General features: G+C 40.0%; 1 protein-coding gene and 1 long non-coding RNA gene across 8 annotated transcripts in view; one reads left to right on the forward strand and one right to left on the reverse strand.

Moving 5' to 3' along the window:
* Positions 1-3884, reverse strand: part of LOC116573220 — a 31083-nt gene extending 27199 nt beyond the window's left edge. Inside the window, exon 1 of the long non-coding RNA XR_004278662.1 lies at positions 3671-3884. This is a non-coding gene — a long non-coding RNA (uncharacterized LOC116573220). The remainder of the gene's footprint in view (positions 1-3670) is intronic.
* A 1647-nt stretch (positions 3885-5531) lies between these two features.
* CCNJ (cyclin J) lies at positions 5532-25506 on the forward strand. 7 transcript variants are annotated; one of them, XM_032312939.1, is made up of 7 exons: positions 6596-6680; positions 6770-6879; positions 9743-9783; positions 14589-14799; positions 21966-22265; positions 22353-22512; positions 23058-25506. In XM_032312939.1, exons 1-7 carry the CDS (start codon positions 6604-6606, stop codon positions 23467-23469), a joined length of 1311 nt encoding a protein of 436 aa, XP_032168830.1. In that variant the 5' UTR covers positions 6596-6603; the 3' UTR covers positions 23470-25506. The 7 variants fall into 7 exon arrangements, with proteins under 7 accessions (XP_032168833.1, XP_032168837.1, XP_032168832.1 ...); XM_032312940.1 differs by having other exon boundaries at positions 22389-22512; XM_032312942.1 differs by lacking the exons at positions 6596-6680; positions 9743-9783 and adding an exon at positions 5532-5611.
* Positions 25507-25877: the final 371 nt, after the last annotated feature.

The raw sequence follows: 25877 nt of genomic DNA on the forward strand, positions 1-25877 counted from the left end.
CATCATCGTGCAATGTCCCTCTTTATCCTTACTAATTTTCTTTGCTCTGAAGTCTGTTTCATCTGATGTTTATATAGCTACTCAGCTCTCTTTGGATTCGTGTTTACTTGGTGTATATATATTTTTTTCTTCATCTTTTTATTTTTAGTGCACCTATTAATTTTATTTGAAGTAAGTTTTTAATAAATAGCGTATAGTTGGATTATTTTTTTAAACCTTCTGACAATCTCTTTTTTAATTGGCATATTTAGACCATTTACACTTAATGTCATTATTTATGTTTGGACTTAGGTCTACCATTTTATTGTTTGTATTTTCATTTTTCCTCCCTGTTTTTGTTCTACTATTTTTTCTTTGCTACTATTTGATCATTTCTTAGTATTTTATTTTAATGGGTTTTTTTTTTTTGCTGTATCTTTTTTTATATTTTAAAGGGTTCTCTAAGGGTTGTACTATACATACTTAGCTTTTCACAGTTTACTTAAAATCTACCACTTTAAGTAGATTGTAGAACTGTGACCACCATTTAGATTTCTTTACCCTTCCTCCCTTATATGTATATAGAAAGATATAATTAAGATGAGGTCATCCTGGATCGGGGGAGGGGGGCTAAATCCAATGATTACTAGCCTTTCAAGAAGAGACGACACAAACACAGAGGAGAAGGTCCTATGAAGAGAAAGGCAGAGATTGGAATGATGTGGTTACAAGCCAGGGAGCACCAAGGATTGCCAGGCACTACCACAAGCGAGGAAGAGGCCAGGAAGCATCCTTCCCTAGAGCTTCCCAACGAGCCTGCTGACAACCTATTTCAGACTTATAGCTTCCAGAACAGTGAGAGAATGAATCTATTGTTTTGAGCCTCTCAATTTCTGGTAGCTTGTTATGGCAGCCTTGGGAAACCTAATACAGTAGTAGACCAATTCAAGATATATTTTGGAGGTAGAACCAACAGAGCTGTAGTTACAAAACATCTGAAATATTAAAAAAAAAAAAAAGTCAAGACTGAAACATAAGGCTTTTATGGGAAATAATTCAACTTCAAGTTAAATATAGCAGATTGAACATAGAATTTATTCTGTTCCCTCTCAGGTGGACCACAGAGTGAATAAAAACTTAGAAATTAGAAAGTACATAGATCCATGATAACCAATTTACCAGACCAGAGAAAGCTGCAAGTAAAATGCCTATAGATTCAGGGATGTTAGGACTTTTCAAAGTCAAGAAGAGCCTCAGAAATCTCAGGACCTGTGACATCTTTCTTTTAAAGATTTTATTTATTTGAGAGGGAGAGCCCAAGCAGGGGGAGGGGTAGAGAGAGAAGCAGACTCCCCACTGAGCAGGAACCCTTCCCCCCCACAACATGGGGCTTGATCCATGAACCCTGAGATCATGACCATCCATGGACCTTGAGATCCCGACCAAAGCCAAAGTCAGACATTTAACCAACTTAGCCACCCAGACACCCCAGATACTTTAAGGTCGAGGCAGGGGTAGAGATATGAGGTGAATTAAAAATAGGAAGATTGGTTAAAAGTCTTTAAAAGGAATGCAAACTGTAAGATCTCCCTCCTCACCCTTTGTAGCCAGGCAACTCTACTTACCAACACTAGAAGTCTGAAAGCTTATATTCTAAAGAGGCTGAACTGTAGGAGGAGAAAGGAGTTCTACTGAGAACAGAGAAATCATGTGAAAGTCTGTTTATAGTGAGGACAGTCTTCTACGCTGCTTTTCCATGTAGCCTTCAAAAGATTATCAGCCAGTCTTATACCATCTCCCTTGGCAGAAAATGAGAGGGCTAGAAGACATTAATTAGAGCATGAATTCAAAATTATGAGGGTAAGTGATTTCCAGGTTAGAATTTCATATCTAGGCAAATGAAATGGGAGGGGATTAAGGATATTTTCAGTATACCGAGTCTCAAAGGTTTGCTTCCCAGGTACCCTTTCTTTCTCAGAAAGCTACTGAGCTATGTAAACCAAGGAAGAGAATGACATGGGATCCTGGGAACAGAAATCTATCCCAGGATAGGCAGCTAGAGAGAGTGCTAGAGAGAAGCCGTTACTATTGGAGCTGGAGTATCAGGGTTGATGGATCCAAGAGGATAAATCAAGAACAGAAAGATAAAACTAATAAATTATCTGAAGGTTTGACTATTTTGAAAGCTGAATGGAGACATTCTACAAAGCTACTGGAGGATGTAGAAAACTTAACATACAGGCTTGAAGAAAGCTACAGAAAAATGAAAAAGTATAATTATAGGACACCATGTGTCTCAACAGGGAACATGTTTGTATAGTCATAACAATGAAAGCAACTGAAAGTGGATGTAACCAAAAATATCTTAAAATCATATACTGGGGAGATGGAGGCAGAGGGAAATGTGTGTGTGAAAGGTAAAGTGTGGCATGAAATCTTTGTTTTCCAGGACAATATATAACTATATCTAAAAATGACAAATTCAAATCATAAACATGGCACTTTGAAAGATGATAACAAACACCATGAGAAATAGCTAAAAGAGATCAAAGTGGTTACCTTTAGGAATGAGAACTGGAAGTGAGGAGGGTGTGGAATAAGGAATGGATGCTTTCCATCACATGCCTTTTAGAAATATTTGACTTCTTAATGGGTGTACAGACATGAATTGCCAGGATACACTTTAAATTTAAAACCTTTAAAACTTGATAATGAAAGCCACCTAGGTAGCTCAGTGGGTTAAATCTCTGCCTTTGGGTCAAGTCACGATCTCAGGGTCCTGGGATCGAGGCCCACATCGGACTCTCTGCTCCGCGGGGAGTCTGCTCCCCCCACCCCCTCCCACCTGCCTCTCTGCCTACTTGTGATCTCTCTCTCTCTCTGTGTTAAATAAAGAAATAAAAAAATCTAAAAAAAAAAACAAAAAACGACTTGATAATGATCAGAGCTTTATAGCTAGTGATGGGTCTCTTTCCCTACAGAAGACTTTGTCATGTGTGTGGCAAGACCAAAGAACCTAAAATGTTAAAGTCAGGAGCAATCTCAGCTGTCATCTAGCTCACTTTATGTATAGGAACCTGAGCCTCAGAGGAGATAAATACCAGCACTCTAATTGGAAGCAATAAATCAGGAACTGAGAACCAGAGCTCAGGGCTTCTGGTTTCTAGTCCTTGGCATCCGGTGGAATACAATGTAGCCATTGAAAGGAATCCTGGATGTTCTATTATTCAATGTTCACCAGAATATATGACAAAACTAAGTACACAATAGAGAGTGTGAAGTGCTATTATTTGTGTACAAAATGGGGCATGCATTATGTATATGCATGGTTTTAACTACCTGGATATCCCTGGAAGAGGATACAAAAGAAATGTTATTAATTGCCTGTAGGAAGAACTAAGATTAGAGGAGAGAGGGAGATTTGCTAGTCACTATATACAGTTTTCTGTTTGAATGTATTACCTTTTGCATGCATTCATTAAAAAAAAAATTAAGCAATTTAACATCAGTTGCTTTTCGTTGCCTAAAGTTCATGAGTTTTAAAAGCTTTCCAAAGAATCTGGTCCTGCCCTCACCTTTTGCCTAATCCAGTTTGTGCCTTATGCAGCAGGCACAGCAGACCCGTTGCAAGTTCCCTATTCTGTTCATCATGTAGAAGTTCTGCCTATTTTGTACTTCCATCCTTTCATACCTTTGCCGGCTGCTGCTTCCAAGACTTCCAAGTGTTTGCTGTCCCTTCACTCCAGGCAGACGCTGACCTCCATGTTCATTCCAAACATGCCTTCTCTTTAGGGCCTTTGAATTTGCTGTTCCCTCTGCCTGGAACACTCAGTCATCAGATATCTGCATGCTCCCTCACTTCCTTCAGGCCTTTGCACTCCTCACCTTATTCTAAAACAATGTCTGCTCACTGTCACTTTCTATTCTCTATTTCTGTTCATTTTTCTTCACAGCACTTGTTACCATGTGACTTTTTGTGGTTGCTCACTTCCTGTATTCTTCTCTCTCCATTATAAACTCTATGAAACCAGACCTCATTTAGGAATTAGTAAATACCTAATTGTGTCCAGCTTGCCCCAAAGGGATTAATGAGGAAATCATAATAAGCCTGGGTTTTACACTTTAGGGATTTATAATCTAAGACACACTAGGGCAAATTTGTGTGTGTGTGTGTGTGTGTGTGTGTGTGTGTATACACACACAAATTTTAAAACGAATGAACGTTAAGGTCCTTTCATCATAGGAGCCAAATCTAGAAAATCTGAGAATTCTTTGTGAACAAGTATCTCTCAGTGAATAACATCTTCAAAGTAAACCATGAGAGACAACCTACTTATTATACTGATTACAGTCTGTGACCTATTTTTCTGACAGGCTTCTTAACTAGACCCTGCACATTTAAGTTATTGAGATGCCAAATTATTGTCATAAAGTTGTTTAGAGCACATGAACTAGAACCTAAGGAGGTAGGTACTATTTAAACACCATTATAAAAGGCATGGAGCTTTTTAGCCTGATGTGTTCATCTCCTCTCTAGGGAAACTCTGTAACTGAGATAGGCCTGGGCAGCCTCTCCCTGGACAATGCTGGGCTAGGATGGGTTCTGGCAATCTCTCCGAGTTTTCCTTGTCTTGCCGTTAGTTCCTGTAGCCTTTCTCTCCTGGGCACAAGCATTGGCGCACATACATATCTGCAGCTGTTCAAGAGGCCATTGTGATAAAACTAATTTTTGTAACATACATTCATCACTTTATAGTAGCTCTTTATCATGCCTCTTGGGGACAAAGAATCCTAAGTAAAAGGGGGGAAGTTTTCATGATTCATTTTTTAATATTAAAAGAACCTGATCTACTTTCTCAGAAAAAGTGAACATCACTGTCCTGGGTTGACCCTGCACATCTGTTGTGATATTCCACCAAAAAAAAAAAAAAAAAAAAAAAAAAGGTTAAACTACAATTGATTAGAATTCCGCGTATCATATTCCAGGTCCCACATCACCTTACTTGATGTTGGAGTGTTTCCACAGTTTCGTAGTTTCCTGATTTAAGACCTCAATGGCTAATTACATCCACTTTGGATTTGACAAAACTAGTTTACTAAAGGTAATCTCAACTCTATTCAAAGCTCTTGGGGATCTCTAAAGCAAAGGAAATAAGAAGGGGGAATGATAAATTACGTTTCTAGAAGCAGTATAGGTTTTTAGGTTGGAACTTAAGAGAGCAGAATTTCACAGAGAACGGCCCTTTAGGAGCTTCGGAAACGGCTAGAGCATTTGTGGAAGGATTGGTAATCCCCGGGGCAGTCCCCAGGATGCAAACGGCGCTGTTGTGATGTGAGTGAGATAAAGCAGACTCAAGCCACATTAGAAAGGGTTTTTTAAATTTTATTTATTTATCTGACAGAGATCACAAGTAGGCAGAGAGGCAGAGAGAGAAGGAAGCAGGCTCCCCGCTGAGCAGATGAGCCCAATGTGGGGCTCGATCCCAGGACCCTGGGATCATGACCTGAGCCGAAGGCAGAGGCATTAACCCACCGAGCCAACCAGGCGCCCCTAGAAAGGGTTTTAAACACCAAGCTGAGGCTTCAGAACTTTCCTCCGCGAGCATGGGGAGCCATCGAAGGTTCTCAGCAGGTGAGTGGCATGACCAGATTGGCCCCCGCAATGATGATCAACGTTTTAATTTCTCTGGCTCCCTCCTCCGCCCTCTGCCCGCCGCCCGGGCCGGCTTCCCGGTAGGTGGTGGCGGAGCTGTCGGGCAACGCCAGCACCGACCGCGTCGCGCCGAAGTGGCGCGGCTGGATGCTACCGGGTCCCGGCCGGGGCCGCCGAGCCGCCGAGCCGCCGCCGGGCGCTGCACCTGGGCCCGGCCCGGCCGCCGATTGGACGGCTCGGGGTGACCCGGCTGTATCGCGAGACGAGATTGGCAGCGGCGGGGCCGCATGTGCCCCCGCGCTGGCTTTGTACGCGGAGCCGCCTGCCGGTCCTTTAACAATGGGCGGCGCGAGCGCCCCGGCGCTGGGCCGGAGCTGAGGCCGGCGCTTCGCGGCCGACTGTCCGCATCATGAGCGGGGCCGGCGTCCCATGCACGCCGGCGGGGCTGGGGCTGTGAGGGCCGCGGTTCCGGGTAAGGAAGGTCGCCGTGGGGACCGCAGGCCTGTGCTGGGCGCGGGACACCGGACCCGCCCGGCCCGGCCTTTTGTTCGCCTCTCTGGGGCCGCGCGATCCTGTGCGCTGCTCCGGGAGAGGAGGAAGCGGCTTGGGTGCGCCCCCGCCCCGGCGAGACCTCGGGGAGACCCCCCCCCCGCCCAACCCCGGGAGGAACGAGCGCCCGGGCGCCCGCAGCCGGGACCCGGAGCCAGGCGGGCTTTCGTCCGTCGGTTTGTCCGCGGGAGGTTTTCTTAGGGGGTCTGCGACTGGTGTCAGCGTCTCGGCCCTCCGGGGCTGACGGGAGGATTCGAACCCGGGACGCGGGGAGCCGTCAGCCGAGCCTCCGCCTCCAGCTTCCCTTGCGCGCACCCGGGGCCGCGCTTTGGCAACTCGGGCCCAAGTTGGTCCTCTTTGCCCGGCACCCAGGCCAGCTGTTCTCAGCGTGAGCCCACTCCTGACGGGGTAGGTCGGGCCTTATGCGCCGCGTCGGGGAATTGGTTTGGATCGGTGCTCGCTTTAGGTCGAGTCAGGTGAAGAGGCACAGCCACCCGAGGTGACCTGAAGTCACACCCCTCGGGGAGGGGGCGCGGAGGGTTATGTGGAGGGTGCTGGCCGTGACCGCGTCTGGGGTGTGTCTTACAGACTGAAGTTGCCGCGTCTGGCCAGGCGCGCCGCCCGGTCCCATGGAGCTGGAGGGACAGTGGTGGCGGGGACAGCTGGCCGCAGACATTCATCAAGCGCTTCGATACAAGGTAACCCCGATCCGCGACTTTAACTTGTAGTGTTTCGTGCCAGTTAGTATAAATCGCGGCTTCCTGGGAACTGCGGTCACTAGTTTCCAGACCCGAAAGGGCGCGTTTGCTTGTTTGCTCGAGGTTAATTAACTTCTTAGTTTCTTCCCTTGGATGTATCAGAAGAACCTGCAACTTAAATGAGGAAGGGGGTGGGGCGCGATCTTTGGGAGAGTGAAGGTGGAACAAGACTTTGATACTGTGTTTAAACAGATAATGTGTGCTCCCTTTTTATTGGGCAGAGTAGCCCTCCTTGTTCTGTAGTTGCTGTTGCTTTAGGCTGTTAAGTCACATCTGTGCATCAAGTCCCCAGCCTGTCCACTAACTTACTTTAAGTAAGACTTTGGACAAGTTACTTAATTTTCGTGTTTCCCAATTTCCTCATCTGTAGAATGAATAATAATAATGAAACGTGCCTTGTGGGGGCGGGGATTGCGAGATTAAATGAACTGATTCTGTACATGTGCTTTAGAACAGTGCTTGGTATATAGAAGCACTGAGCCCTAACTGTTGTTTTCCCTTGGACCCTCGGATTTAGGGGCTGTTCAAAATGCCTTAGGTTGGAGTTAACTGCTCCCTCCAGCTAATGTAAAGCAGAAAGTAGACTTAATATATTTAATAGATGATGGTGGGAAGAATACGGTTTTCTGCCACAATGCAAAGTCTGCGTGTTGTTGCTCTTAAGTAACAATTTTACTCGGTCACATCTCAGTTTAAGGGGTTATCTCTGCCTCTTTGATAACCAGAAGAGAGAGCAGATCCAAAACTATCTCTAAGTTGACTCATTTTCACCAAGGATGGAGAGAGCCATTTGTTATGTATAGAAAATGAGAGAGAAGCAAAACAACTGACTAATAAAAGGGATGCTGACTATTGGAGTTGAGAGAGCCTGGGATGATAATGAACTTGTATTTTGATTTTTTTTTTTAACCAGGTTAACTAGATTAGAAAACCTAATTGACTTTAATTGTTACAATTGTACCCTTTTCTAAGGTTTGAGATTTCTAAATGCTACTTATTAATTCTGACATTCAGCTTCTTAGGTGGACTAAATACACCTCAGCCCCCTAAGAGGTTTTTCCCACCACAAAAAGGTCTCCAACTGTGGAATGGTTCTCTGGAATGTTAGGAAGAGAGTTTCCGGTTTTCCATTTTGAAAATTGTCCATATACTTTTGATTTTTTTTTTTTTTAAAGATGTGGTCTTTTCGTTTTAAATGTTCTCCTTTTCTAAGTGTCAGCTCTTTTTAGTCCTCTGGTATGTGGTGAAGTTAATTATTTGATGTTAATGATACTTTTATTTTAGTGACATAAAACTCAAAAGATTTTTTTTAAAGATTGTATTTATTTATTTGAGAGAGAGAGTGAGTGAGAAAGAGAAGGAGCAAGCGGGAGGGACACAGGGAAAGGGTTAGCAGAGTTCCTGCTGAGCAGGGAGCCCAATGTGGGGTTCAATCCCAGAACCCCCAGATAATGACCTGAGCTGAAGGTAGACACTTAACTGACTGAGCCACACAGGTGCCCCTCAAAAGATTTTTCTTAATGGATTTCCATGGTTTTTGATTATTTTATGTGTAGTTTTAAATCCTGAATGATTTCCTGAATTAATTTTGTCAGTTGAGGTTGGAAGTGGATTCCACCGTCCTTTCTCCCTACAGTTTTGTTGAATACTTCTTGTGTGTAAGGCTCTGGGGAGAATTGAAGGAATAGGACACAACCTTAAAGCTGCTTATGAACTATCAGAGGATGAGATAGCACAGAGTTTGAGGGAATGCCACCGAAAATTACCTTGGGCCACATATAGCCACCTGTGGCATGCTACCCTGGGTTGTCTTTATTTTATCTTTTTAAGCACTGTGTAAGCCACATTTGACACAATGGACACACTTTTGAATAAATTGTGTTAATCAGTAAAACTTGAACATCGTGGAACTGGAAAGAACCCTGACTATAGTACAGTGAAGTCAGGGAAAGTTAAACTGAACTTTTCTCATGAAAAACAATACATGTTAATTCCAGGCTGTTAAATTAGGGGATTGCTTATTATTTATTCAACACTTTCGAGTACCTGCTATATACAAGTGCTATGCAAAGTGTTAAAATGGTATAGTGAATGAGACAGACATAATCTGCCTTTGCAGAGTCTATTCTATAACTCCGAGCATCTCAATTTAGATCTTCCTTTGGGCAGATGCCATTCAGACACTATGGATGGTATTCTGTGTGTAGATCCAAGGTGTATGGAGGAATAATTGCTTTGACCAGCATTATATCTATTAGAGAAGGGTAAAAATGATGGCAAATGGAAATTTTCTTCAACCCCCCAAAGCCAGCTTTATTGTTTTTGTGAAATATAATTACACTCCCCCCAAAAAAACCTTCAAAGCAGCTGTCTTCTTACACCCCCTTGTCTTCTCCTCGGTCTTCTTGTTCTTCTGTATGTATTAGTGCTTTAGGATGCTTGGGAAGTATTTTCAAGAGCCTTTATGACAGATGGGAGCAATGCAAGCTTGTGAGAAGCATTCAGAAAATATCCCACAAGTTGTATTTACATTTGTGAATATTCCTTCTATGCCTTTATTTCTCTCCTGGCTGGACAGTAATCTGTTCTGGGGAAGGGATGGCATTTGGGTTGGGGAACTGACTAGTACTTGAGACTGGAGAAGCAGATGAGAAGTCCAGGTCTCGGTGCTTCTGGCCTATGGGATTCCGAGAAGCAGAGAGGGAAAAGAGTGTAAAATTCTGGAGGATCAGGAATAGATTTTAGAAAAACCTTGTAAGCTGAGAGAAGCATAGGTCATTTTCTCATGCTTGCCTAATTGCAGGCAGTGCCTGGACAAGGAGAACTAAATCTGACAGCCGGCTGGTATCACTACTTTACCATTTAAAATGACATAAAGAGAATGCATTAGTTAAAAATCTCCTGTTTGTCTTTGGTGTTCTTGCTTTTGTTTTGTCCATATTTATTAAAGTTAATATAGTGAAAAAGTCCACCAAATACAGTGTTTTTCAGCTGTGTTACCCAGTGAGCTTTAAGACCTTGTTCAGGCCTCTTAAAGAAAGCCTACTGTGGCTTTGTTTTTTCCCTAGCACTCGGTCCCCTGAGCTGGGTTAGATCTTCTGTCTCCGTGTTCCTGTAATACCCTGTGATTACTATATATCCTAATCATCTCTGTATTTTGGTTTACCTGCTCAAGAGTGTTTTTCAGCTTTTATCCCTGGGGTTAACATAGTATCTGCTACATAAAAGGTACTCAGTAAATGTCATGTGATGACAGCAAAGAAAGGTGAAGTTTTAAATTGTAACTCATTTACACCATTCCAAAGATCTGCAGAGATGGGGAAAGAGAAGATCCTGGGAGCTGCATGAGAAGTCGGCATGTTCCTTTTTATTTGGGGAAATTAATACTTCTTCTCTTCAAAGAATCAAGCAAGCCTAAGCCAGTGGGGTGTTTTTGTTTATTTTTTTATTTTTTTATTTTTTCCTAAATAGCATTTACTTATGCTATTTAGGAAAATTTGTACACATGTACAGAGATTTAAAATGGACTATTAGTTTATCTCCCAAGCAACTCTTTAATATTATTTAGAAATTTTAAGTGATAAATGCATATGGTTAAAAAATAAATTCAGATAGTATAAGGTTTAAAATGAGCTTTCCCCAACCCTCACTGTTCTCTGATCCTCTAAGGTTATCACTATTGTTGTTTTTTTCCTGAAAAGCTACCTAGTAAAGTAGTATATGTGCAATATTTTTTGTTGTTGATACAAGAGGTCAGAATATATATTCACTGTTCTGTACCATCCTTCCATCCCAACATCATTCAACTCATTCTTTTTATGTTTTTCTCCATATCAACACATTTTGATCAACTGCCCTTTATTTTAATGTCCACATTGAATTGATGTCCTATGGTTTATCAGTTCTCTGTTGATGAATGCCAGGCTTTTTATTGCACTTTTTTTTTTTTTTTTTGAGATAATTGTAGATTTACATACAGTTGTAAGAAATGATACAGAGAGATCCTCTAAAACCTTAACCCAGTTTCCCTCAGTGGCACATCTTACAAAGCTTTAGTGTAATTATCACAACCAGGATATTAACATTGATATAGTCAAGATACAGAATAGTTGTTTTAATCACCACAAGAATCCCTTATGTTATGATTTATAGCCATGACATTTTCTCTCCCACCTTATTCTCCCCCTTAACCTCTGCCAACGACTAATTTGTCCTTAATGTCCATAATGTTATCCTTTTAAGAATGTTATATGTTAGAGTATGTGACGGGATTGGCTCTATACACTCAGCAATAAATCCTTGGAGATTGTTGGACAGCAAGCTTTCCCCTCTATTCTGCTATTAAAAACAATGTTGCGGAGGACCTCCTTATATGTAGGGTTAATTGCTAGGTTGAAAGGTATTTGCAGTCTTCATTTTAAAAAATTTATATTACGTAATTGCTCTCCAAAAGGTTATGTCGGTTGTCACCCTGACCTATTGGATACATGGTAGTTTTATTTCCACTCTTGATAGCATAAGCAGGAGTTAATAAAATATAATCTGGAAAGTGAAAAACTATGTAATTCTTTACTTTTGAAAGAGGGAAGCCATCTTTTTATATGTTTCCGTATTTAATTTTCCTATAAACTGTTCATAGATGTTCCCTTTTCCTTACAGATGTTTAAGATTTTTCTAAATAATAGAGAAATTAACTTTGTCCTATGTGTCAGAAACATTTATTAAATTCATCTATTCTCCTGATTTGAAATGCCATTGTTACTAAGTCAATTTCTTTATCCAAGAAAAAGGAGTGTCTGCATGTATACAAGTCTTCGTACTCCTTCAGGATTTTAATGTTACCTTCATAGAGTGCTAAAGTACAAACACTTTTTCTAGGTGTTTTAATTTTTGTAGTTACTTTATATGGAATCTTCTGTTTTCTAGCCAGTTAATATACAAACAGGCCATTGGTTTTGTTTTGTTTTTGTTTTTAAGATTTGATTTTTCGGACAGAGAAAGCACAAGCAGGGAGAGTGGCAGGCAGAAGGAGAGGGAGAAGCAGACTCTCCGCTGAGCAGGGAGCCTGATGCTGGGATCATGACCTGAGCCGAAGGCACTCCCAGGCTATTGATTTTTTTAAATATTAATTTTGTAAACAACCATCTTACTGAATACTGTTTATTTTCTCTGTTGGTTTTCTTGGATATAAATTCTCTCATCTAAAAAATAATTTTATTCCTGTAAGTGATTTTTGATTCTCTTTTTTCATTCATTATACCTTTTCTTTCTTTTTTCTATTTGGATTAGTGTTCACAGGATAATGTGAAGTAATATTGCAATAGCAGGCACTAGAATGCTCATCCTTCTATTGCTTTTTCTCCCAAGTGAGATGCTGGCTCTTAAATTTGAGATTTTTTTTTTAACACTTTTTAACATTTCTTCCTTCATCTGCTATTATTTCCCCCAGGGTCACCTTTGTCCAGATGCTATCTTGGCATCTATCAAGATGGTTGTGGATATTCATGTGTGATTTTTAAAATTATGATTTATAGTAATAGATTTCCTGATATCAAACCATCTTTGCATTTCTGGGATGAACTACAATTGATGTATTCTTTGGATATACTATTAAATTATATTGGTTAACATTTTATACCTTATTAAGTTAGATATAAAACTTCTATTTTTGTTTATTATAAAATGTCCACAACATAAAACTTTAAACATTTTTAAGTGTACAGTTCAATGACTTTAGATACATTTACAGTCTGCTCCTTTAACCACTCTCCATCTTCAGAACTTTTTCAACTTCTTAAACTAAAATACATTTTGTTTATCCGTTCATATATTGATGGATTGTTTGTTTCCATCTTTTGGCTTTTGTGAATAATGATGCTGTCAGTATATGTACAAATATCTGAGTCCCTGCCTTCAGTTCTTCTTGGTATGTACCTAAAAGTGGAATTGCTGGATCATATAGTTATTCTGTGTTTAATTTTTCTGAGGAATTACAATACCATTTTTCAGTGGCTGTACAATTTTATATTCCCACCATTACACAAGGCTTCCAGTTTTTCAGATTCTTGTCAACACTTGTTAATTTTGTTTTCTGTATTTTTTGGTTTTTGTTTTGTTGAGAGAAAGAGAGGACTAGAGGGAGAGGGAAAGAGAATCTCAAGCAGGCTTCACACCCAGCATGGAGACCAGTGCTCTTGCTGGAATATATCTATTCTGTAATGCTCCATCTCACAACTCCCAGATCATGACCTGAGCCATATCAAGAGTCAGATGCTTAACCAACTGAACCACCCAGCCACCCTTGTGTTTTTTTGATAATAGCAATCCCAGGGGTACCTGGGTGGCTCAGTGGGTTAAAGCCTCTGCCTTCGGCTCAGGTCATGATCCCAGGGTCCTGGGATGGAGCCCTGCATCGGGCTCTCTGCTCAGTAGGCAGAGAGGCAGGCAGAGATAGAGAGGGAGCCTGCTTCCCCTCTCTGCCTACTTGTGATCTGTCTGTCAAATAAATAAATAAAATCTTAAAAAAAAAAAAATAGCAATCCCAGTGGGTGTGAAATATTATCTCATAATGATTTTGATTTACATTTCCCTAATTATTACTCATGTTGAACATCTTTATATGTGCTTTTTGGCCATTTATATATCTTCTTTGGAGGAATGTTTATTCAGGTCTTTTGCCCATTTTTAAACAAGTTGTTTTTGTTGTTAGATTGCATGTATAAAAGAATTCTTTATATAATCTGGATATTAACCTCTTGCCTGAATCTGATCTGCAAATATTTTTCCCATCCTGTAAATTGCCTTCTCCCTCTGTTAAAAAGAGTGAACTTTGATATACAAGAGGTTTTAATTTTGATGAAGTCTCATTTATCTTTTTTGCCTCTGCTTTTGGGGTCATATCTGTGTAACTTCCTGCTGTTGTGATACCTGTTGGGTTTAGTTTTAGTATTATGCTGATATCATGAAATAATTTAGAACCTGTCATTCTCTATGCGGTGGAAATATTTTATTTAGTAGTGTAGAAAAATTCTACTTTAAAAAAAAATGGGCTCATATAATTCTGAGGTTGAACAGCAATGGGGGAAATGTTTAGGTATATGAAAAAGTAATGGCAAAGGAGAGCATCATAAAACTGCTGAAAGCAAAACATGCTTAGAAGGTACTAGTGGATGAATACTAAGTCTGTACCTTCCACACCTCTGCAAGTGCAATATAGTGACATACCAGAAGCATATTCCCCTCTTGTTACCTTCTGACCCAAAGCTTTGAGCTTTCTGGAGGGGGTGTGTATGTGTTGTGTGGTTGGGATTTTGGTGAGGATGTTTTTCGGAAAACACCTGTTAGGGAAAACAGGATACAAAAATCTTGCTGGAATATATCCATTCCATAATGTAAGAAACAAAATTTGTCACATCAAAGATGGTTAAAAATGAAGGGAAAAGTTTGGTTTTAAATTTTAAACTCAGTGCTGTTAATTAGTACTCTTCATTATCCTTCAATCAACTTTTTCATATTTGTGTTTCTTTCAAGAGAAGTGTTTTAGGCTCTTGTTAACACTAATATATTGGGTGGGGGGGAGTTGTCTTTGCATTTTGCGGGTACTACTCCTATAGGCTATGTTAGATTAAATGTTGTTCCTCTTGATATAGGAGCTGAAGTTGCCTTCCTACAAAGGCCAGTCCCCTCAACTAAGTCTCAGAAGGTATTTTGCTGACCTGATTGCCATTGTGAGCAATCGCTTCACCCTCTGCCCTTCTGCCCGACATCTTGCTGTCTATTTGCTGGACTTATTTATGGATCGATATGACATCTCCATCCAGCAGCTGCATTTAGTTGCACTTTCCTGTCTGCTTTTAGCAAGTAAGTATGAATCTCATCTATATGACTGGAAATTTCCGTTGTTTATAATAAAGAAAATTTATGTAAAGCTCAGTGAAATAGCACCAAATTCCATTCATTCCAGTTTACTAGTATCAGAAAGTTTATGTTGAAAGTGCTTCTTGGCATGATAATTTTTTAACTAGATACTAAAAAGTGGCTCTGAAGTCTTTTGAAAACATATGTTCTTAAGCCCTATATCCTGAAGATTCTGCTACAAATGTCTAGCCCTCTCCAGATCTACTGACTCAGAATCAGTATCATGGGGCTTGAGTTCCAAAGGTGATTCTGATGTACTTATCCAACTGAGAACCATTGTCTTAAAGTTCTCAACTGGGATAAATTGTTCCCCACAAGAAATAGTTGGCTTTGGTTGAAGACAGTTTTGATTGTCATCACAACGTGGGAGGATGCTGCTCAGGTCTAGTGGGTAGAGGGCTGGGATGCTACTAAATATCGACGATGTACAGGACAGCCCCCAGTAAAGAATTACTGGCCCCAGATGTCCATGGAACTAGGTTGAGAAACTCTGTTTAAAAGGTATTATACTCTTGTATTGTTAGAATACCTTACACTGACTGCATATTGACTTGGCTTAATGAACTAAAGGTTCACAGCAACTGTTATAAATGGGAAGGATTTTGCTTCTGCAGTAGGCACAGTGCCATGGTCGGTTGCAGGTAGAATCTGATATCAAACCATATTTGTTACCTGATGGAGAATGTACTGGTAGGTCTTTTGATGCCTCTTTCTTTTAGCTTCTTCCTGTAAATCATTTCATCTTTAGAGCCTTGACCAAAGAGAAGGAGGGTGAGTGAGTAAAGGAATTGAAATTGGGTTTTTCCTAGTAATGTGAGAAAGATTCTATTTGATATTGAAGTTGGAATTTATTACTTTTTATATTACTTATGACATTATAATAGGAATGTAAACTCCACTTGAAGGTAAGATGTAGAAATTCTTAGTGCCTTCATCTCTGACCCCCACTTGAGAGTTTGGGATCTTTTGTGGCTGCTGTCTAAGGAACATTCCACCTATACCCTGCCACCAGAGTTCTAGAACAACTTTGTTCTCTGACTGCAAGTAAACCTAAAACCAAATGCAGGTCTGTGTAATCATTTCTAGTACTGATTTCTTTTCAGATTTTCTTTTTCTTCCCTTATTATTCCTTTGAGCTGATGACCTTGACTACTGATTTTGTCTCCTTGGAGGTCTTTTTTAAGCTACTTCAAATCCTTTGTGGACCTGGCTGAATATAAACAAACATATAAATGACTCCCACTCGCTGTGGATTAAGGTAGAAACTCCTTCGTGTTCCATTTAGAACCTTTCATCTGGATCCAGCTACCTTTCTAGTCTTACCTTCCCACCCTATTCCCATGCATCTTGAGCCAGTCTCACCAGAATACCATCTGTTTCCCAAAAATTTATACTTTTCCTTTAATCTGTTGTCCTCTAGGATTCAGACACATCACCTGTTCTTCTCACCTCTACCCAGAAAGCTGGAGAGGTAATACTTGTACTTATAATTAACTTTTAGCCTTTAATTAGAGTGTCATTCTCATAAGCAATCTCATGTACAATTCTGTATGTGTTTCATCACTGGCTGTGAAGCTCTTTGTGGTTTCACAGTTTGCACAGGACTAGAAAAACCCATACTTGACATATTGGATGTGTGAGAATCCACAAATGGAATGGTTTCTTGTTATCCTACAGAATGTTAGTTTATAATAGGATCAGTTTAGAGTAGAGAGACACTGGAAATAAATACACAAGTTAGGTTATTTTAAAAACTTCAGATCATTAGTGAAAAATTATTTTTGCCTGTTGTGGCCATATTGTGCTTTTTTCCTCTACCAAACCCCATCTGCTCTATGCCTGAAATTCTTTTTTTTTTTTTTTCTTAAGATTTTATTTATTTATTTGACAGACAGAGATCACAAGTAGGCAGAGAGGCAGACAGAGAGAGAGAGAGAGGAGGAAACAGGCTCCCTGCTGAGCAGAGAGTCCGATGCGGGGCTCGATCCCAGGACCCTGGATCATGACCTGAGCCGAAGGCAGAGGCTTTAACCCACTGAGCCACCCAGGCGCCCCTATGCCTGAGATTCTTAAAAGTATGCAGACCAAGTGGGAGCTTCTTGCTGGTGGACTGTGAAATTATGAATGCGGTAGTCAGTTCATGGACCAACTTATATTTGTGACTAAAGTTTACTTACTAATAACTTATCAGATGAATTAGGGGATGCTAAATTAGATACTCATAAACTACATGTTATTGCCAAAGTTCACTGGGGACTCTAGTCAGATGATCTACTAAGATTCTGGCTTGGTATTGGTGCCAGGTTTCTGCAGTTTGTACAATTTGGGGGAAGGATACTTTACCTCGCACACCATCTTAGGTTGATTGGAACAAACTTTTCACCTGTTCTTGTTTTTTTTTTAATTATTATTGTTAAAGATTATGATCAGTTTATTTTATTGAATAAAGATGATTATTTTATTTTATTGAGGATGATTTTGCACATTTTCCAGAGACTACGCTTTAGGATTTGTATTTGTTGCGGTTCAGATATGACTTGTTGATCAGTTATTACTGAAAGAATCCAATACCTCCTCCCTTTGTTCTGCTGAAACCCCTTAACCTCTCTTTTCCTGAGAGAGAATTGTTTTTCCATTGTTCTTTTTCACTGGAGAATGGAAGAGTATGAGGGAGGTGTGACCCAGGGTCTCAGCCCCTACAGGTAGGCAGTAGGCAAGAGTTCAGGCTGTCTGAGTTGTAAGTTCTAGGCCCATGTTGGGTGTAGAGAATACTTAAAAATAAAATCTTTATTAAAAAAAAGAAAGTTAAAGCTATCAGCTCTGTGCTTGGGTTAGGTAATCAAAGCAGCTGATGCTTAGTAGTTGGCTACAATTTCTCCTGCTTCTGCTCTGTTTTACAACAAAAATACTTAACATGCTTCTAAACTGGTAGCCTGTTTTCAGTATCTGATACCTGTTTTTAATTTGTGGAGCACATTCTAGTGCTTTTTATATTTTTATACTCTTCTTACCTTTGACAGCTCTCCAGTTAGGTTTCATAAACTTTATTTAAGTCTAATGCTTCTCTCCTCCCAGAATGATTGAACTTTGTATATCCTTCTCAGCTGCTACCTGCTTTAGGATGGGCAGCCTGTTGTGTAAAAGTGAAGAACAGCTTACAGCTGACAGGACTAGGTGACAGCTGGATTCCACTTGTTAAGTAGGATGGAAGGCTGTCAGTTATTTGGCCAAAGATGGAGCACAGCTTGTGAGTTCCAGGTAATATGCTTACCCAGCTGCCTGTGTCTGCACTGCTGGAAATAGGAAGAAAGGGCCTACAGACTGTCCTGATTGGAGAGGGGTTCGCAGTGCTTTAGAGTAAGGATTACAGTGATGAATTTCCTAGGTTTGTATCTCTTGTCAGCAATATGAATTTCAATAACCCTTAAGTCTGAAGTTACCTGTCCATAAAATGAAAATAAAGACATTTAACTGACAAAATTATTGCACAGATCAAGTGGGTAAGATGTTTAAAACCACATAGGAAATTGAAACATAAGAGTCTGCATCATAATGATTAATTCTTCCATAAACTGTTCTATAATCTTTAATATGGCTCCCTAGCCCTAAAGATTCTGGCTCTTTCCAGAAAAAGTCTTGGATTATCCTGGGAAATTCTGAAATTCCAACTCTTTGTCATGTATACCCTGGCTTCCCTTGGCTTCTGTGATCAGCACTGAATTTGTGAAGAATGTGGAAGCAGTCTTAGAGATAAGGCTTTCGATAATTTGCTCAAGGTCTTGTGTAACTAAGAAATGATCTCAGAATCAAGATGAAGCCAAAAGTAAGATTATAGACTGTTAGTAGTAAAAATCTGTGATAAGTGATTGTTTCTCCTTGCTTACCAATAATGGGGTGACAGAGCTTTTATTTTATTAACTAAAGCTGAAAATTTTATCTCTTAGCTGATTCGATTTACGTCTCAGTTTTTAAAGAGCATAGAACCTTCCCCACCCTCCCCTGCCACGAATTGTCTTCCTGTTCCTTAGCTGTTTTTCTATTAGATTGGTAGTCTTACAAATTTGTGAACATTCTTAGCTATGACTTAGGATGACTTTTTTCCTACTCAGTACTAACAGAATCAAATGTGGATTAGCTGAGTGTACAGTGTGACATTTGATCCTTGCCCTTCTGCCACATACCTGCCATTCACTGCTGGCTTTGAAAATGTGCTGGTTTCCATGGCTGATCTGAGCATTTCCTATAAAGGAAAGAAAGTCTGATGTTTTGTTTCTGTGGCGTCTAATTCTTTATTTTCTGGGAAGCAGATGTGAATTTCCTGTGCCCTTAGTTCCTGTTTGAGGCCTTTATCAATATAATCACATGGCTTCTGGTATTTCCTTTCAATGGAAGAAACTGATCTTTGTGATTTGTATGTGGTATTGCAGATAAGTTGATTTAAAATACCCATGCACATAGCTTTCAGCACAACGAAACTATGGATATGAAAGCAGGTACTCACTGACACTGTCGCACATTTTGAAATCCTTCAATTCACTATATGTAATGAAAAAGTTCCAAAAAAACCTAAGCCTGAATAAAATCCCAAGTATGGTTATTTATGTAATTCAAGGTTATTTTTAACTCTGCATGTTAAGTTGCAAAGGCTTTCACACCTGTAATACCCAAGTACTTTATAAATACAGAAACCCCATAGATGTTTAATAATATGGACATCTTACCTATTTTGATAGTTTTTGTTCCCATATAACCCAGTGCAATACTTTGATCTAGAAGTACAGATTCGGGGATTCAAGCATAAGTCTTCCTTTTTGGCTTCCATTTTTTATTTGATTCAGCTTATTTGACCTTACATGAATTGACCAATCTCACTATCTTGGTTTTTTGAACTTTGAAATTGGTTATGTACAATTTGGTTTTCAATGTTGAAAGTTTCAGGGAGATAATATGGAACATTCTTGATCCTTGAATTAAACAGTGAATTATGGTGTATTAATTTCTTTAAAGGAACTTCAAGGATGATATAAATAAACACATTAGTTTTTACGATATTCCTTTGAAGTATATTGCTAGTGTTACTGCTGTTGCACAAATGGCGGGGCACTTACTTTAAGAACCTTAATGATTCATCCAGAGGGATTGTACAAATTCCTAGGACATCCTCCACTCTGACATTGAGAACAGTGGTTCCTTCCCTATATCGTTATGCAGTGATGATGCTGGATGACTATGTCCTAAAGACCATGTCAGGGCTTTTGGCTATACTAAGTATATCATATTGGAAAAACTTGGGAAATTCTTCTCTATGTGATTTGAAGTGGGAGGGCTATCTAGATTCTTTAAAATCTGAATTGTGGGGTTTTGTTGTTGTTGTTGTTGTTGTTTTAATCAACTCCTACCCACAGCAATATTTAGTGTTCAGAGTAATTTAGATCTAAAGAAGGTCAGAATTTCTGAGGCAGGAGAAAAATTCTCTTTGGGCCCCAGCTCTTCAAGTCATGAGCTTTGACTCTTCCTGGCATAGGAGACACAGCCTTCTACTCCAGTTCTCCCAGCCTCCAGGCAAAGACCCATGTGGTCAGTAGTGCTTTTTCCCCAGCCCTGAGACAGGCTGATTTGAACAGCCCCAGTGGCTCCAGTACATTGAACATCTGGCCCAAGGGCCACTACCATTTGTTGTAGTACCTCCAGTGTGTGATAGAAACCCAGCCCTTCTAGAAGAGAAATTTCACAGGGAAGCTTACCTTGCCTGGTTTCTACTGCTTTTGACAGTCTTTCTGGCTTTTCTCCAAAATATGTTTTTAATGGATAAAATAAATCATAAGATTTCCAAGGAAACCATAAATATGTTGAAAAAGTTATCAAAATAGTAAAACAAAAAAATTTTACACAGTACTATGTAACATAGTCTAACAACTGTAATTTTGAGCAAGTATAAAAGCTATTGTGAGAAATCTATTTGTATTACATACAATTAGAAATAATCACAATATAATGACTGTTTTAAACTTTAATGTAAAATAGAACATAATACTAGAAGGTAGAAGGTTTTAGTTAATTTCCCTTCTTCTATGGACCACTATGGAATGAATCCAAAGAGACTTGAAGACAATTCCTTAGTTCTGTTGCTGCATCTGGAAAACCATACTGGTACTTGATAGTTTGAATTTTCTCCAGTCCTAAGTTCTAGAGGTACCTAAAATGAATGATTTATGTATAGGAAAACTAAAGTGGTAAGATGGTACAAAACCTATACAAACAGTATTCTGGGGCTGAAGAGGAAATTCTATTCCTCAGCTGTAAATATGGATGAGTATTTCCTGAAAAGAAGTTAATGCCTTAGAATAATGAAGTTCAGCAATCTGATTGTCTACTTCTATTCTGCTTTCAGGAAGGGGATATGAAAGTAAATAAAAAGTATCTTCCCTTCCCTTTTTTGGTAACAGACTTAGCTAGGTTTCTGTTTTGAAATACCAAGAGGAGTTTTCCGTATGGAATGAGAAGGCTTATTAGATATTCACCCAGTTTTTTTCTCCCACTGTCTCCCACAATTCCGTCTAGAATTGAGATTGTGCAGAAAAATATACCAAGTTGAAACACTTGAAGCTTAGCTACTTTTGATTTCAGATAACTCATTATTCTCAGATAACTTCAGATAATGAAGTTATCCTTTTCAAATAACTTCAGAAATTAAATTCTTTACCCTTCCTTCTATTCTAAAATAAACTAATTTTCTTCCACCGACCACTACCTGCCCTCCCAATAGAAATTTCGTAGAAATATTTGGCTAGTGAGATTTGAGAGAGTTCTTTTTTCATTGGCATGTAGGACTATTTTCATTATGTAGTGTGACAGAGATCAACGTGTACATGTTCCATTTTTTTAGAGGAGGGGGACAGGCAGGGGATGGAGGCAGGAGGCGAGAAAACATGCAGGATATGAGAGCCAGAGTCCTAGCACAATTATATATGCCCAAGGTAGGAGAAAGAAAGTCTTTGCATCTAAATTTTTGCAGTGAGACTGCAAATCCCATTTAAGCAACTAGACCTATAATGATCACTTGTGTAACATTCTCTCTCTCTCTCTCTCTTGTCCCCTTTCTTTCTAAGGTAAATTTGAAGAAAAAGAAGATAGTGTGCCTAAGCTGGAACAGCTCAACAGCCTGGGTTGTATGACTAATATGAATCTCGTATTAACAAAACAAAATTTGCTACACATGGAACTGTTATTATTAGAAACCTTTCAGTGGAACCTCTGCCTTCCAACAGCTGCCCATTTCATTGAGTATTATCTCTCCGAAGCAGTACACGAAACAGATCTTCATGATGGCTGGCCGATGATTTGCTTGGAAAAAACAAAACTCTATATGGCCAAGTATGCAGATTATTTCCTGGAAGTATCTTTGCAAGGTGAGTCATTGTGGATGCCAGTAGGTGACATGTGAGCTTGTGACTTGTGTATTCTTTTGCTTAAGTTCATTTTTGATGTCTCCACAGATTATGCCTTTCTAAATTATGCACCTTCTTTAGTAGCTGCTGCATGTGTGGCTTCTTCAAGGATTATACTTCGTCTTTCTCCAACGTGGCCTACAAGACTGCATCGTCTTACTGCTTACTCCTGGGATTTTTTAGTGCAGTGCATTGAACGGCTCTTGATGTAAGCCTCCTTGATCTCGTGTTTGTGATTTCTCAGTATTTTTCTTCATGGATGAGGGGCCCTAAAAACAACTTCTCACAAACATGTAGCTTTTAGGACCCTGGCTCTGACCATTGCTGCCATGGGCAAGCCACTTTATGAGCCATGTTTGGTGGAAAGCTGTACCTTGGCTGTTTCCAGGGAGAGGCTGTCAGTGCTGTCATGAATCTGGATACTCAGTGTATGCGCTTACGTAAGTGAGCCCGTAGCCCAGATCACTCCAGGCAAGTCTTGCCTTGGTCCTTTCCACATCTCGGAATGGTCAGGCCACCAGGGTGTCACCAAAGTGTTTATTGTGGATATATTTCTTAAGCAGGAAATAGGCCTCCAAGTGATAGGCCTCACTATCAGTGAGTTCCCAAGGTTTGTGCCAAAGGAAGGAGCTTTTCAGAAGGATAAGAGTGAGATCTCACCATTGTCGGGATTACGGTTCCAGTGACTGCTACAGGCAGTGGGGCCGTCTGCCGAGTCAGCCGTTATTAACCATCTTCTCTCTCTCCCTGCAGCGCGCATGATAATGATGTGAAAGAGGCGAACAAACAGAGAGGCCAGGCAGGGTCCCAGCCAGCGCAGCTGAGCGTGCTGCAGTCAGCTTCCCAGCCCTCTCGGCCAGTTCACTTCCAGCAGCCCCACTATCTCCACCAGATGCACCACACCCCGCTACAGTATCGCCATCCTGTAGCTGAACAGCCAAGCTGCCCGCAGATTGGATCCACCACGCACACCTCATCTTACACACTACAGACGTGTCCTGCTGGCTTCCAAACCAGTGTGCAGGGCCTCGGGCACGTGCAGACTGGTGTTGGGATGTCCCTGGCCATACCAGTAGAAGTTAAGCCCTGTCTGAATGTTTCTTATAATCGGAGTTATCAGATCAATGAACATTACCCTTGCATCACTCCGTGCTTTGAAAGGTGATCTTATGTGAAGGTAATTCTCGACCCAGACTGTTCTGTGACTTGAAGCTCTGGGGCAAGCTTTTTGTAAACTTCTCTTCAGAAGGAAAGGGATCCAAATTATATCAGAACTCTTCGGAGACCAGCATCAGGAAGACAACTGTCCCTTTCACTGCGCCACGAGTACCTGGGAGGACTGAACAAACACTGCACACACTTTAATAGTATGCGTATCAGATCCTGTCAAAACACATCCCTGTGTGACAAAAATTTTCAAGCCCTGGCTGATGGTCCAAATATTTCAAAAATATTCAATACGATAGAAAATTTGGACAGACTCTAAATCACCATTTTGAGATTTGACCTGTGGTGGGCTCTGGGCCTAATGTTAGCTTGTATTTCAGAGACTAATGTTTATCTGTGGACTTGCCAAATGGTCTTTTTATGAAGGAAAGTTACAGTATTAATTTTTGAAGAGGACTTTTTTTTATTCTGCAGTTTTGAGTTACATTTTTGATCTACAAATGAATTTTTGAGTTTAAACTCATGAATTGCTATGCTATACCAATCTGTACAGTAAAAAAAAAATTTTTTTTAGATGAGTCTATATAACTTCCTATCACAATATATAGGTATCTGGATTTATGTACTAAAATTAAGGGTGGAGTAGATCTCTTAAAATCATGGTCGTAAGTTTTTGTTGTTTTTTGGCCCTAAGTGATCAACCTCAAATCTTTAGGATTAAAACACACTTAACTCAGGGAATTTGTACTACTTGGAAACACTTAACTGTAATGCAACATGCTTTGGGAATGTTATCGTATGAACTACCTTTATAACATAGGTTAAAATACTCTTGCTAGGATGTTTTCAGCTGAGAACATAATTGTAGCTTAGAATGAATGAAGTGGTTCCTGTCATTCAGAATCCATATATAGGTTTTGCATTTCTCAGTGCAATCAATGATTTATACTCAGATTTGATGTTACTCTAGAAGTTTTTTCAAGGGGAGGTGTAACTGTAAAATGTCAGTACTAGAATAAAGTCCTGTAGATTTATTTTGAAGTGGAATGTGGCCAGGGTAGTTCTCAGGTTGTGCTAGAGCAGCACTTTGTGATGTGGAGGACAAGTTTTATAAGCAGCCTTGCAATCCAGCCGGTTCGGGTGTATCGGGCAAAGGAACCGAATACTAGATTGCAGTAGCCACTTGCATTACTTTGGCTCCAGAACTGCCCTGAGACATTTCACTGTGTCGGTAATGAGTGAAAACAGCAATAATTAGTCATTACAGCAAGGGCAATTTGGGGGGAAAGAGTTTGGAGGGAAAAAAAGGAAAAAGAAAGCATTGTAATAACTGAAACTATACATTGTGCTCTTATCTGTGGAAGAAGAGAGATTTGGTGGAGGGAAGCTTTCTGATTTAAAAATTAGTAAGGTGTGTCTTTTTGTTTGTGTTTTTTTTAAAGATAGCACTTGAATAGAAGGGAAACTGCATGGCAGGTGTGTGACTGCCGCAATATGCATTGAAGACAAACTTATTATAAGATGTTGTGGGTATGCAGCAGGAGTCTCCGTAATCACACCGACGGCTTTTGTTGGGAAGGGAAGGGACTCAACGCAGTAGTGGACTGATCCAGATGGCTCCAGTGGGTAAATGTGGGTGGGTGGCGTGTGCCAGCATGAATTCCTAGAGAATGACCTCCTTAAAAGAATGGTTAACTTTTATAATTAGAGTACATATGGCATGATGTGGATTTATTAATATAGTCTGGTAGGTAAAAAACCACTCAGGTAAGAACACTTACTCTTGGCAGTTTTCAAGCCTGAAAATTGTTTTCTGAAAGTATCATCACTTTTCCTCTTTACAGAAAGGCTGCTCATTGGGTTTTGGTAGTTCTTACCTCAAGAGAACTTGAATTATTTGGGGGAAAGTGGGTTAAAAAGAGAATATATCTTTCACATTCACATGCAGAACCCAGCACCTGGAGTCCAACTTTCAGTATTTTAACTACCTCAATAATGCTATGAATGTAAGATACTGGGATAGAGATCCCAGCTTGAAACAACAACTGGTGCCTATGGTAATTTAATGTCTTGTCAAATGCTTTTATTGATTGGTTTAAATGTCATTCTTGTTATAGAAGAATATGCCTTTTTAAAAAGCTTATAACACTTTCCCAGTTTGTATTTAAAAAAAAAAAAAAGCTAAAAAACACTGGATTGATTTTTTTGGGGGGGGGGGTAGAATAAAATAATTAATTGGTTACTATTGCTGCATACCCAGGGTGGGGTGGGGTGGGATGGTTGGAGAATCAGAACTATTTTTAAAACATTAGGTTTCAATATAAATACAACTCAAAACTGCTAGCCTTGGGGGATGGGGTGGGGGGAAGTTGTATGGGTTTTGTTTTGTTTAATTTATTGGTTAGT

Source organism: Mustela erminea, chromosome 14 (assembly GCF_009829155.1).
Source record: "Mustela erminea isolate mMusErm1 chromosome 14, mMusErm1.Pri, whole genome shotgun sequence".
In the NCBI taxonomy this organism is placed as follows: domain Eukaryota; kingdom Metazoa; phylum Chordata; class Mammalia; order Carnivora; family Mustelidae; genus Mustela; species Mustela erminea.

Excerpts from the sequence above, each read along its gene's own strand:
- CCNJ (XM_032312939.1), top strand. The coding sequence starts at position 6,604 with ATGCGCCGCGTCGGGGAATTGGTTTGGATCGGTGCTCGCTTTAGGTCG. Across the intron at positions 6,681-6,769 it reads AAGAGGCACAGCCACCCGAG|ACTGAAGTTGCCGCGTCTGG; the intron begins GTGACCTGAAGT and ends TGTGTCTTACAG. Across the intron at positions 6,880-9,742 it reads ATCAAGCGCTTCGATACAAG|GCAGTGCCTGGACAAGGAGA; the intron begins GTAACCCCGATC and ends GCCTAATTGCAG.